Here is a 12,027-nt window from a genome sequence, read left to right on the forward strand (position 1 = left end):
GGAAGGGAGGAAGAAAAATGAAGGAAGGAGGGAGGGAAGGAAGGAAAGAAAAAAATGAAGGAAGGAAAGAGAAGGAGAGAAGGAAGGAGGGAAGGAGGAAGGGAGGAAGAAAAATGAAGGAAGGAAGGAGGGAGGGAAGGAAGGAAAGAAAAAAATGAAGGAAGGAAAGAGGAGAGAGGGAAGGAGGGAGGGAGGGAAGGAAGGAGAGAGAAGGAAGGAGGGAGGACGGAGGGGCGCGGGGGGAAAGCGCTCTCCCCCCCCCCCATTTGCCCTGTGCTCCTCCTCGCGAGGGTCGGACACCCGCAGCCCCTCCCAGATCGAGCCCCCCCCTTCCCCAGCGAACCCCGAGTGCCTGGACGCAGGCCGCAGGAGCCGCGGAGAAAGGTCTCCCTCTCCTTCCAACCGGAGGAGAGCGCTGCGGGGCCGTGGCGAACCCCGGGTACCGCCGGGGGTGACCCCGATCCCGGGTCCCGGTTAGCACACCCAGCGCGCGGGGGCCGCCTTCGGAACGTGCGCACGGATCTTCTCCAAGACCCCCCCCAACCCCCCCCCCCCACCTGCCCCTCAGCTCCCCGAGAAGCCTGGTCCGCACTCAGGCGTGGGGGAGGGGGCAAGGAGGGGAACCGGGGTTGGGGGGGGGCGGGGGGTGTTGTAGATAAAAGAGGGAAGAGGGTAAAGTCAACTTTATTTGCAGACGGAGTTGTGCGGACAGGACGCGTTTGACTTCCGGGGTCGTAAAATGCTTTCGTGTTGCCCTCGAGAGAGTAGGTCGTCCCGTGCACCCTGGACAGGGGCCGTGGGAAGGGGCGAGCGAGGAGCAGCGTGGCGCAACCCCAAGTACACGTAGTCCCCCCCCCCCCCCCCAATAAATATCCTGGCCTCCAGGTCCAGTGCAGGGCTCTGGGTGCGGCCGCGCGGGGGCTGACGCGCGCCCGAGGGGCCGCCGTGTACAAACCAGGTCTCCCCACGACGCGCGGGTTTCTCCGCGTGTGGACCCCCGCGCTCCACAGACGCCCGCGGCCCCCGGCAGCGTCCGGGTCCCCGGCCTCCGCCGCGCCGGCCCCTCCTCCGAGGTCTGCGAGCCGCTTTCCACCGCCTCCGCCGCCGAGGTTCCGGCGTCCACGCTGGGGTCGACGTGGGCCCTTTCCTCCCCCTTCCGCGGCCCTCCGCCCGCGTCCCGGCCACCCCGCGCGCACCGGCAGCAGCGAGCCCGAAATCCCACCGCATCTCCCTCCGACTCGCACTCGACCGTCGTCCGTGAGACCGCGCGTCACCGTCGCCCGGGGTGCCCTCGGCGTCTCCGCGTCGCCGCGCGGGGACCCATCCTGCGGAGACGCGTTCCGGGGGCGCGGGGCCGGCGGGGACCTCCCGACCATCCGTAAACTCCTCCTCGAGTTTCGTTTCCGCCAGCCATTGAGGGGATGCGGGTACCTGTTTGGGGCGCCGGCGCCTGCGCCCGCCCGCGCGCGCGCGCTCTCTCCCTCTCCCTGCAAAAATTGGATCTCTAGGTCCCCACACCGAGGTGCACAGACGCCAAACAGTGATGAAATGAGAAGAAAGCCAATTGCCGGACTGGAGGTGGGGGAGAGATAGCGTCTCTGCGTGCGCCCGCCGCCGATCCGGGCGCCCTAATTGCTGTAGACAGGGAGCGCGGGGGGCTGGGCCGAGGTAGCGGTGTATAAATAGTGAGATCTCAAGTTGAAAGGCATAAATAACACCAGAAGGGATCTACCCTCACACGGACAGTCCTCTCCGCGCGGGGAGGCGTGCGGACCTCAGCCCGGCTCCCGGCCAGACCCGCCGCGCCCCCCGCGGACCCCGCAGCCCCCGGGCAGCCATGGAGGAACTCACGGCTTTTGTATCCAAATCTTTTGACCAGAAAAGCAAGGAGGGCGGCGGCGGCGGCGGCGGCGGCGGCGGCGGCAAGAAGGATTCGATCACGTACAGGGAAGTTTTGGAAAGCGGACTGGCGCGCTCCCGGGAGCTGGGGAGCTCGGAGTCCAGCCTCCAGGACCTTACGGAGGGCAGCGGCCACTGCCCGGTGCATCTGTTTAAGGACCACGTGGACAGCGACAAGGACAAACTGAAAGAGTTCGGCACGGGGAGGGCTGCGGAAGGTAAGCTCGCCGGGGCGCGGCTGGGCGCCCCTCCCGGGGACGGCGTCTCCTCGCCGCCGCGCTTGCGGGCCTGGCCCTGGCCCGGCGCGCGGGGAGGCCCCGGGGGCCGCGGCTCGCCCAGAATTCCGCCCCCAACTCTGAATGTACGGCCACGCTCGCACGCAAAGGCCCCGGCCACCCGTCGCCAGTGTTTTCGTAAGAAAGGAAGGAGACGCCAAGACGCGGCGGCGGAGCCAGAGAGGAAGGGAGGCAGGGAAGCCGAGCGAGCGAGGGCCGGGGCCGGGGCCGCGCGCTGCTGGCGGGCCGGCTTCCCCGGCGCCCTTGCGCCGGGCGTCGCCGCGGGAACTGTCCCGGGTCGGAGTCCATCGGGCCGACGAGCCCGAACAGCCGGGTCGGCCGTAGGGCCGCTGGGTGCGCACCCGCCCGCCCGCCAGGCTGTCTAGTGTCTGCTCCCAAGCGCACACACGACAGATCCCAGGCGTCTCTCCCAGCGCCCAGCGTCCCCCGCTGCCCCAGCGTCCGACTTGGGCCGGCGCTGAGGACGCGCCGGCCGCTGGTCCCGGAGGGAGCGTTGCGTCCTGCGCCCGCTGAACCTCTCTGCTCAGTTTTCTCTTAGGGGAAACTTTCCCCCTTGAACCCGGAGCTGACGCGGGCCTGCAAATTAAAACCACTCGCGTGCCCGCAGGTGGCCGGGGTCTGGACGCGGAGGGAAGGATTCCCGGGAAGGTCATGGCCGTTGCGCGCGGGGCCTCCCGACCCCAGGCTGTGAGAGGACAGCCGGCCCTGCTGCGGGGCGGACCGCGTCCTGGGCCTCCTTCCTTCCTGCTTTTCCAGCCACGTTCGCCGCGGTTCGCCCTGTTGCTGAATGGGAGGGGGGGGGGGGAGGAGGGGAACCGGCGGGTTTCTGGGGGGCTCTCCCAGCCGGGCACGGGGTGGTCCCAACGGGGGGGGGGTGTCTCCGTACAAACAGGGCAACCAGCAGCGGCAAATCAGTGGCGTAAAATTGGCTGGATTTCTCTGGGCGGGGGCACAGCGTAAAACTGTTACGAATGCCTATATTTCATTGCAAAGAGGAAACACAGCGGCTTCGCCCCCTGGTGCACACGGTGTCAGCGTTGGGGGAGGTCAGGAGGGCCTCCCTACGGAGGACATTCCTCACCACCCCCGCCAGCCCTGCCCCGTGAAGCCCCTGCGTCCTGGTCGCTGGGACCCCACACTTGGGATCTCTGAATGGCAGAGGTCTGGGCCGCGGCCTTGAGACCGTGGGGATGCCCCAGATATCTTTCTGAGGCCTCGACCCAGGGAAGCTGGAGGCTTAGACATGAGCCCCTGACCGCCGGCGGCCTGGGGACGCTCGGCCCCGGCCTGTCTTACTTTGGGGTTCAGCCCCCCACCCCGCAGGGCACATGCAATTCATGCAGAGGTTGCTTTCACGGAGACACGGCCTGGCTGGACACGCCACTCCGGGCCCACACGTAAGGTCAGAGGTTTCCAGCACCCAGGACTGACGTCCCTGGTGCTTGAGCCGTGTGGTGTGGGAGACCTTCGGGTTCCTGCAGAAACCCGGAGGTCCTGGGCTCCTGCACGGCCTGTCCCGCCGAGCTGTGGATTTTGCAGAGCCCGCCCTGGGTTCTCAAGGCCTTTGAAGGCCAGCTGCTCAGCTGGGATCCGTCCCTGGGGCCAGACTTCAGGGACAGGAAGGGAAGGAAGGATCAGGGCTGCCTCCAGGACAGGATTCGCGGTGGGGGCAGAAATGGGGTGCTGGTTTGCACATGTAACGCTTTCCGGAGGCAAAAGGGGATTTCAAAGCCAAGTTGGGGTTCCGCGACCCGTGCTCAGAAGGCCTGAGGGAAGGCTGTCGGGCAGACTCAGGGCTTGGCTTCTGGTGTCCGGCCGGCTCGGGGATCCCTGGGGGTGTCCCCTGTCCCCACGGCTGCTTCGCGTCTTCCCGCTTGGCGAGGCTCCAGGCTGAGGTACGGAGAGGCCTTCTGTGCGTGCTGCCTCCAGACCTTCAGGACTGCGGTCCTGGGGCGGGCCTCCTGAAGGCTAGCCCCTTCTGGGCACCGGGGCCAAGTCAGGAGGGCACGGAGGTGCTCTGTGGCTGTGCCCGGCACGATCTGTGATGGAGGGAAAGCACAGGGAGACACAGGGGGCCCGGGAGGCACGGCTCCCGCCAGCCGGGCTTTGGGGTGATCACGTTATTTTCAATTTCTGGGCTGCCTTTGCTGCAGGTGGGAAGGCAAGGTCTCCAGTTAGACTCCCAATGTTGGCCTTATAACTGCCTGCCGCTTAGCCCCCTACCGTCCCCTCCGCCAGGAAACACAGACGCTCTCCTAATTTTTGGAGTAAGAAAGTGCCAGGCTTGGTGCCCTGGTGGCTGTGTGCCCCATCGCTGGATGTAGGTGACAGAGGGCAGCGGGAGGCCAGTAAGCTTGGGGACCTTGCTCAGCGGTGCGCCCCCAGGCACCGGGCTGAGCTGAGGGTGTGAGAAAAGAGGCCAGGGAGGGGCCCGCACGGCCCAGATCCACCCGCGTGGGGAGGGAGGCTCTTACCCGGCTGGTGCGCCCGGTGCCCTTCGCGGGACCCACACTAGGGCGATTCTGCCCAAACTTGTTTGACTTAAAATAATATTTCGCACCCCACTCCGAGAGAGAGAGAGAGAGAGAGAGAGAGAGAGAGAGAGAGAGAGATTAAGCTATGTGGCTATGTCCATATGTCAACAGGCGCAAAGGGGAACCTTGAGGAAACCATTCCGAGATTAGGCCGAGAAATTCAGCACCGCCAATGCCCGAGTTATTACCAAACAGCGTGGGTTGCCCCTCGAGTCCGCTTTATCGACCTGACGCAGCCCTGGGTAGGGGTGGGCTGGTCAGGCAGTCAGGGCGCGTTGCCTGCCGGGGCCCCTTCGTCCGCAGGCGCGCACGCGGTGCTCGCCGGGTCCTGCACCTCCGCGCAGCGCGGCTGTTTCTGGGCAGACGGGGAGGGCGGGGGCGGCCCGGGGAGCCCTGCGCCCTCAGCCCTGCGCCCCCCGCTGCCCCCGCAGGCATCTACGAGTGCAAGGAGAAGCGCGAGGACGTCAAGTCCGAGGACGAGGACGGGCAGACGAAGCTCAAGCAGAGGCGCAGCCGCACCAACTTCACGCTGGAGCAGCTCAACGAGCTGGAGAGGCTGTTCGACGAGACCCACTACCCCGACGCCTTCATGCGCGAGGAGCTCAGCCAGCGCCTGGGGCTCTCGGAGGCGCGCGTGCAGGTAGGAGCCCCCCAGCCCCGAAGCGCAGAGCCTCTCAGAGACGCCCAGGGCCCTCGCGTGCGCGCAGGTCGCACACTTCGCACCCAGGGCGCGTGCCCCGCCTGAGCCGGTCGCCCTCCCCACCTGGAGGTGCTCAGGCACTGGGATCTGACCTCACCTCTTTGCACAGCTCCTCTCCGCGGCCCCCAGCCTCCTCCCTTGCCCTCCAGGGAGGGGAGGCGAGGGGCCAGGTGGGGGGAGTCGCGCACACGGGCATCTTGATGAGCGCGGCTGATGCCCGCGCGGGGCCGGATTAGCTCGGGCGCGGGCGGGGGGCGGGGGCGCGGGCGCATGAATTCATAAAGCCCCATCTGGCGAGCCAGTGTCTGCGGGGGCCCTGGGCGTGCGCGGCACGTGCGCGGAGGGGACGCTGTGGCAAGCCGCTAGGCTAAATTTATTTATGCCTTTTTGGGGCACGGTAGCAAAAACTCACTCCCGCTCGCGTCCTCCAAATGCTGACCCCGTCTGGGAGCCCGGGGCCTGGAAGGTTCCCGTCCTTCCTCACGGTTCTGGGCACGACAGCAGCGCGCCAGGCGGAGAGAAGAAGGGGTCAGCATCCCCGGGGCTCTGGGGACTGGTTTTAAATACACGGAATTAATATTGCCAAACGGGGAGGGGGGGGGCATGAGAAAAAAAAAAAGCGCAGGGCTTTGAACGCACGGGTTTCCCCCGTTGGGTTGGAAAATCAACACGTTCAAACACCAGTCCCCACCCTCCCCCGAGTTTACTTTCCAAACGAAAACACAAACGTGTGGTATAGATAGTGTCTTACGAAATCTTTAATTTGGAAAAGAAAATTGTTTTTGGTCCCCAGCCCCCTTCTGCGTTTCCGTGTGGCTGCAGAGGGAAGGGTTTCTTAGGATTGCAAGGCAATCGTGTAGGGCCGGCTCTAGGCTACAGCCAGCGGGGACAGAGCCTCCTTGCGAGGTGGGACCCAGGCGCACAGCAGCTCTGGCCCCCCTGTCCCCCCCCCCCCCCGCGGGGGCAGGGGGCGTCCGGTGCGTTTGGGCATCAGCGGCCCCGCACGGGGAGGCGGCTGGCAGGGCCCAGAGTGGCTTCCCCGCTGGCCACCTTTCTCGGGCAAGATGGATAGGCATTCCCCCTATAAATTAATGAAAAGATTAAACTTTCGCTGAGGGGGACATCAACTTTTATGTTATCTCCCGGTGTCTTTCTGCCTGGGATCTGTAATATCTCCCAGGCCTTGATGTACTGTTTCTATAAAAATAAATTACTTGTAATTTAATTCTACACTATTTCTTTGAGCAGTCTATTACACGCAGCACCTTAGCAGGAGGGACCCACCGGCAGAAAACTGGTTCTCGTGTGTCTGCAGCTCTTGAGAAAACCCTAAAATCAAGGGGGGGGGGGGCTGGGGGGTGGGCGTTTGTGTGGAGGAGGAGAAGGGACGCGAGTGGCTGTCCATCCAGAGGTGAATTAAAACTTAACGACTGCAAATAATAATAAAAACAAACACGGGGATGGGAGAGACAATTTTGTGCGGGCCACGGGGAACAGAGTCAGGGAATCAACACCAGGGGGAAAGGGGCTCGTAAAAATCAATTAGTTAAAACGAATGGGTCAGCGCGCCCAGGGCGAGGGGGCGGGCGGCGAAGGCAGGGGGTCAGGAAGGAGCTGTGTTTTGTTCCTGTGCCTGAACCGTCTGGGTCGTCCCTTTTGGGCACAGCCCGTCCCGTGCCGTTAGGAAGGTAGAGTTTCAATTTAGTGCGGAAATCTGCTGTACATAAATTGGGGATCCTACGGACGCTGGTCCTTATTAACCTTTTATTTTTAGTCGTGTACTGGGACCTCGTATCACCCAGCTGTCAGGGTTATAATCGAAAGTTATGAGACCACGCGCAGGACCAGGCGGTAATTTAATTACAACAAATATCTTTGGGTTTATGGCGCAGAGCTAAATTAAATGTCATTATTCACTGTCTGTAATGGAAATCAAAAGGAAATCAGATTACAGCGTTTGTGAAAGAAATCAGTGACTGGTCCTTAATGAAGAAATAAGTGTTTAACCAGTGCACTGAGCTCTCCTTAGCATATTCAGGACTAATTCGAATTGATCGTGAATCACCCCAAGACTGATTTATTATCGCTTCACGCAGTGGCTAATTCATCACTTTTATTCATCGTAATGTTATTTCCACCCACCCGCCCCCCACCCCTGCTGAAGGGAGAACAGCTTTCTTTCCACGTTTAAATGGGATTCTGGTTTTGAAAAATGCCCTTGGTGGGGGGGTGGGTGCAGAATTTGCTGTCTCCTGCGCCTGGTTTGGGTCTCCCCTCTGAGGACCGAGTAGGGCACCCCAAGGAGAGGGAGGAGCCCCGGAGGGGCCCCCCCGGGGTGCAGTCGTGCCGTCTGGACCGCCCCGGGTTGTGCGGGGAGGACGGCTCCGGACTCAGGGATTGTATACGGGAGTGAAACTTGGTGCGGCCCACCTTGCTGGGTGGGTGGGTCGGAGGGACCGTTTTGGGACTGCTTTTCGGGGAACAGGCTGAAAGTTTCCCAAGCTCCCCGTATGTAGCCTGGCGGGGGCCGAGCTTTTCGAGCCTTCCGGAAAGGCCGATTCAAACGGGCGGGCGGTGGCTCAGCCGTGGATAAAAGGCTGTCTCAGAAGAGTCTGGGAAGGAAGAGTGAAGGTTTCTTACAGTCTCCGCTGGGTCTGGCCTCCCGGGTTTGGTGAGGTTCCCCCGTGCAGGGTCGGGGGCAGCGGGGCCGAGCTGTCCGGGCGGTTTGGCCAAACGGAAGGCTTTCTTTGTGCTAATTATTCCGCGAGGCCCCTGATGTCATTGCAACAACTGTGCCAGTGAGGGCGGCAGGGAAGCTGCGGGAGAAAGCCAGTCAGGAACAATCAGCTGCTAAAACCGCACGGAGGGGCCTCCAGATTTCCGCAGGCACAGCTTGGGGGCCACGGGGTTCAAGAACCAGGGCTGTCTGGACGAGGTGGGGGGACTTTGGTGGGGCGTCCTTTGCTCCAAAATGTTGACATCAGGCCTGCGAATCGAGCTGAACTGGGGAAGGTTCCGCGGATACCCTTTCTCCAAGAATGAGACATTTTGCGAGAGAGGCCGGTGGCCGCAGTCGTCGGGGTGACCCGGTGTTTCCGGATCCAGGACGCTGAGGAGTCCGTACTGTTAACTGGGACCCTCCAGGCTTCCAAGGAGGGCATGAGGGACACTGGGGACGCGGAGGGTTCTGGACTCAGGGTGTCCCGAATTGTCCCGAATTGCGGGGGGGTCGTATTGGAAGCTCTTTATGCGTCTGTGCGCCCCTAAGGTTCCGAGCAGGACGATCAGGCGCTCCCGGGGCCTGGCAGAGTGGAAGAGGGCGTCCACTGCTCCTGGAAAGTTCTCGAATCCACCCCGCCGTCCTGGCGCGCACTTCTCTGCTTTAAATACATGAGCCGTCAAGGATCCTCACTTGGGGGGGACACAGGCAGGGCTCAGAATCGACTTTGGGAATCCGCAGCTCTAGGTGGCCAGCTATGTGTGTGTGTGGGGGGGGGGGGGGTGGCTGGGGCGGGAGGGAGCCCGACTGCGACCCTGGTGTCCTGGCACCAGAGCGCGCGCCGCCGTGCGCCTAGCCTCCTGGGGGGAAAGAGGCCGGCGGGCTCACGGGGCTGCGCGCGTGTCTCTGTTCTGTCCTCAGGTTTGGTTCCAGAACCGGAGAGCTAAGTGCCGGAAGCAAGAGAACCAGATGCATAAAGGTGGGTGCGGAGGTGGGGAGCGCGTGCAGACACGGGAGGACCTCGGCGGCCCTCACGGCTCCTCTTTTCCCCTTGCAGGCGTTATCCTGGGCACCGCCAGCCACCTGGACGCCTGCAGGGTGGCCCCCTACGTGAACATGGGCGCCCTCCGAATGCCTTTCCAACAGGTAGCCCGTTTTCCTTCCTTCTGAGCCGCGCGGGGGCCCGCCACCTCCCCGCCTCCCTGGCGTCCTGCCTCCTCCCCCCCCCCCCCCGCCGCTCCCGCCCCCGCGGAAGAAAGGCTGGCGCTTTTACAAGGGGGCATTTATGGAGCCGTTGGCACGTATTAAAATCACACTGTAAAACTCCAAGAGTCACCTTGGGGAGGGCTAGGGTTTAAACCCAAACACAATTTTACAAAAATCAAATCGGAGTGAAAAAAAAAAAAAATCCCACCCACCCAGGCGGCCTGGCTGGGGGTGGGGCGTGAAGATGGTGTACTTGGCCCGGAGCCCCTGCGTCTACACCCAGCCCCCTACCTCGCCTGCCCCACGCCTCAAGTGAGGTGTCTGCGTCCCCCGCCCCTCTCCTGTACCTGGGCCTCCCTCTCCACCTCAGAGCCCGGGTCATCGGGGCTTGGCTCCAAGTGGAGTCGGGAGGCCCCAGCGCTGAGGGCTGCCTGGCATGGGCGTCTAGGGTTTCCGGAGACCCCCCGAGGGCTGCCTTCTGCTCCGGAGCAGCTACCGGTGGATGGTGGAACCTGCCTGGGGCGAGGCGCGGGCGCCCGGGCGAGAGCGCAGGGCGCACATGCCCCGGACTCGCGCCAGCCAGCGCGGGACCTGGGGGCGCGCGGGTTGGGGCCCCACCTTGGGGGAATATGTGAGCGCAGGGGCTGGCGGAGCTGGGGTGCTGTGGGCAGAGCGGAGGCGTGTTCACCACGCGCCCTGCACGGCTTTGCTCCAGGGAGCAGGCCTGGGGTTGTATTTGGACCTGTGTTTGCTACGGGCCTCTGTGGGTCAGCTAGGGCGCGGGTAGAGGTGGTGAGGGGTCAATAAACAGGGCCCTTAGCCAGAGCGGGGCGCTGGCGCCTTGTGCCGTCAGACTCAAGGTGCCCAAACGCGAAGGGAGTCCAGGGCGGCGCCTGCGCTGGGTAAGGGCCTGCGTCCCTCTCTTGCTTGGCCTCACCCACTCCACGCCTGGGCACACGTCTTTCCCCAGGGAGGGCAGTCTCTTCACACGACCTGCAATGCAGCCCAGAGTGGGGTCCGCCCTGAGGCTATACTGCAATGAGGCTGTTGGGGCGTGGGGGGGGGGATTCAGAGGCGTCCCGCGGGGGAGGGGGGTAAGAGGAGGCCAGCACCCCGCAGTCCAGAGGTCGAGTGGGGACAAGTCACAAGTTCAGAGAAGTTGAGCTTCCCGTGAGGAGGGGAACCAGCCGCAGACACTGGGATGTTGGCGAGGACAGGGGCGTGGGCGCCACCGGGAGGGTGGGGGTGGGTGGGTGCCGGGCTCTGTTCAGATTCTCCAGCTCCCACGGCGCAAAGCAGCCAGTGCCCTCCGCGGACACGCGTGCCAGGAGCACAGCTGCGACCCCCCCCCCCCCCCCCCCCGCTCCCGGCTGGCGCAGAGGAGTCGATGGTGGTCCCCGGGGTGGGGGCAGGGGGCTACGACTCCCCAGAAACGGACGCCCCAGGGTCCGTCCCGTTGCACACAAGGCCTAACTGCGCCTTCTGCCCGCCCAGGTTCAGGCACAGCTCCAGCTGGAAGGCGTCGCGCACGCGCACCCGCACCTGCACCCGCACCTGGCCGCGCACGCGCCCTACCTGATGTTCCCGCCGCCGCCCTTCGGGCTGCCCATCGCGTCCCTGGCCGAGTCGGCTTCCGCCGCCGCCGTCGTGGCCGCCGCCGCCAAAAGCAACAGCAAAAACTCCAGCATCGCCGACCTGCGGCTCAAGGCGCGGAAGCACGCCGAGGCCCTGGGGCTCTGACCCACCGCCCGCCCCGCGCCCGGCCCCGGCCCCACGACCCCGCCCACGCTGCGTCCTGCACGCGCCCCCTCCGCGCCCCCCGAAGGTTCGCACGGACGCCCTGCAGCGAGCGCGCGGGCCCTGGGGCAGCGGCCTCCCCGCTCGGGGCAGCCCGGGGTGGGGCCCACCACTGGCCTAGGGAGGGGGCCTTCCGGGGCCCTCACGACCCCGCCAGACCCTCGCAGAGACTGTGCGGAAGAACGCAGGTGACGCTCAGACCACCCAGCCCTTTGCCGCGCTGTCTGCACTTCCTGGGACCCTGCGCCACCGGGAGCCCCTGTGTGCCCCTGTGCGCCCCGCGCGCTCCTGTGCGCCCCCGTGCGCTCCTGTGCGCCCCAGTGCGCCCCTGTGCTGCCGGCGGCGTTCCTACCCTGTGCATGTGGCTTCCTACTCGCCTTTGGAAGATCTTAGAGTCTATTAAACAAAAGGTCTGGGGCTGGTCTCCGCTGAAGATACCAACACTCTTATTCACTGCCACGAACTTGCTTTTTCGTCTGAGGAGGTTCAGGACGGGTATGGATTTCAATGTGGACTTTCGCCTGCCAGGCAGGGGCCATACTCTGCAGCAATAAGGAACCGCGTCTGAGGACCTCCACAAGGTGGGGTGGGGGTGGGGGAGACCTGGTTCTCCCAGGTTGGGACCGTTTTTTTTTGGGGGGGGGAGGGAGGGGGTTGAACCTGAATGACGAGCACGGTCTTCACGCACATGTTTGGCCCCAAAGCACCGAGTTTAGGATTCCTTGTGCCATAGTACAGGCGACTTTATAACTTTTCCAGCATTTGATTCCCGAATTGATGATTTTTTTTTTTTTTTTTTTTTTGCTGTTTTACAGAATTCAGACGCAAATAACTTGCATAGAGACACAGGGGCGGGTGGTTTTAAGGTATGATACT

At 63.8% G+C, this 12,027-nt stretch overlaps 1 protein-coding gene across 1 annotated transcript; it reads left to right on the forward strand.

Annotated features, from left to right (window-relative positions):
- Window positions 1-880: 880 nt before the first annotated feature.
- On the forward strand, window positions 881-11,736 carry SHOX (short stature homeobox). Its single transcript, XM_053891853.1, has 5 exons — window positions 881-2,117; window positions 5,161-5,369; window positions 9,070-9,127; window positions 9,206-9,294; window positions 10,849-11,736. Exons 1-5 carry the CDS (start codon window positions 1,838-1,840, stop codon window positions 11,092-11,094), a joined length of 882 nt encoding a protein of 293 aa, XP_053747828.1. The 5' UTR covers window positions 881-1,837; the 3' UTR covers window positions 11,095-11,736.
- The last annotated feature ends 291 nt before the right edge of the window (window positions 11,737-12,027 follow it).

The sequence above is a fragment of the Panthera pardus genome, unplaced genomic scaffold (assembly GCF_024362965.1).
Source record: "Panthera pardus isolate Hobbes unplaced genomic scaffold, ASM2436296v1 HiC_scaffold_27, whole genome shotgun sequence".
Classification (NCBI taxonomy): Eukaryota; Metazoa; Chordata; class Mammalia; order Carnivora; family Felidae; genus Panthera; species Panthera pardus.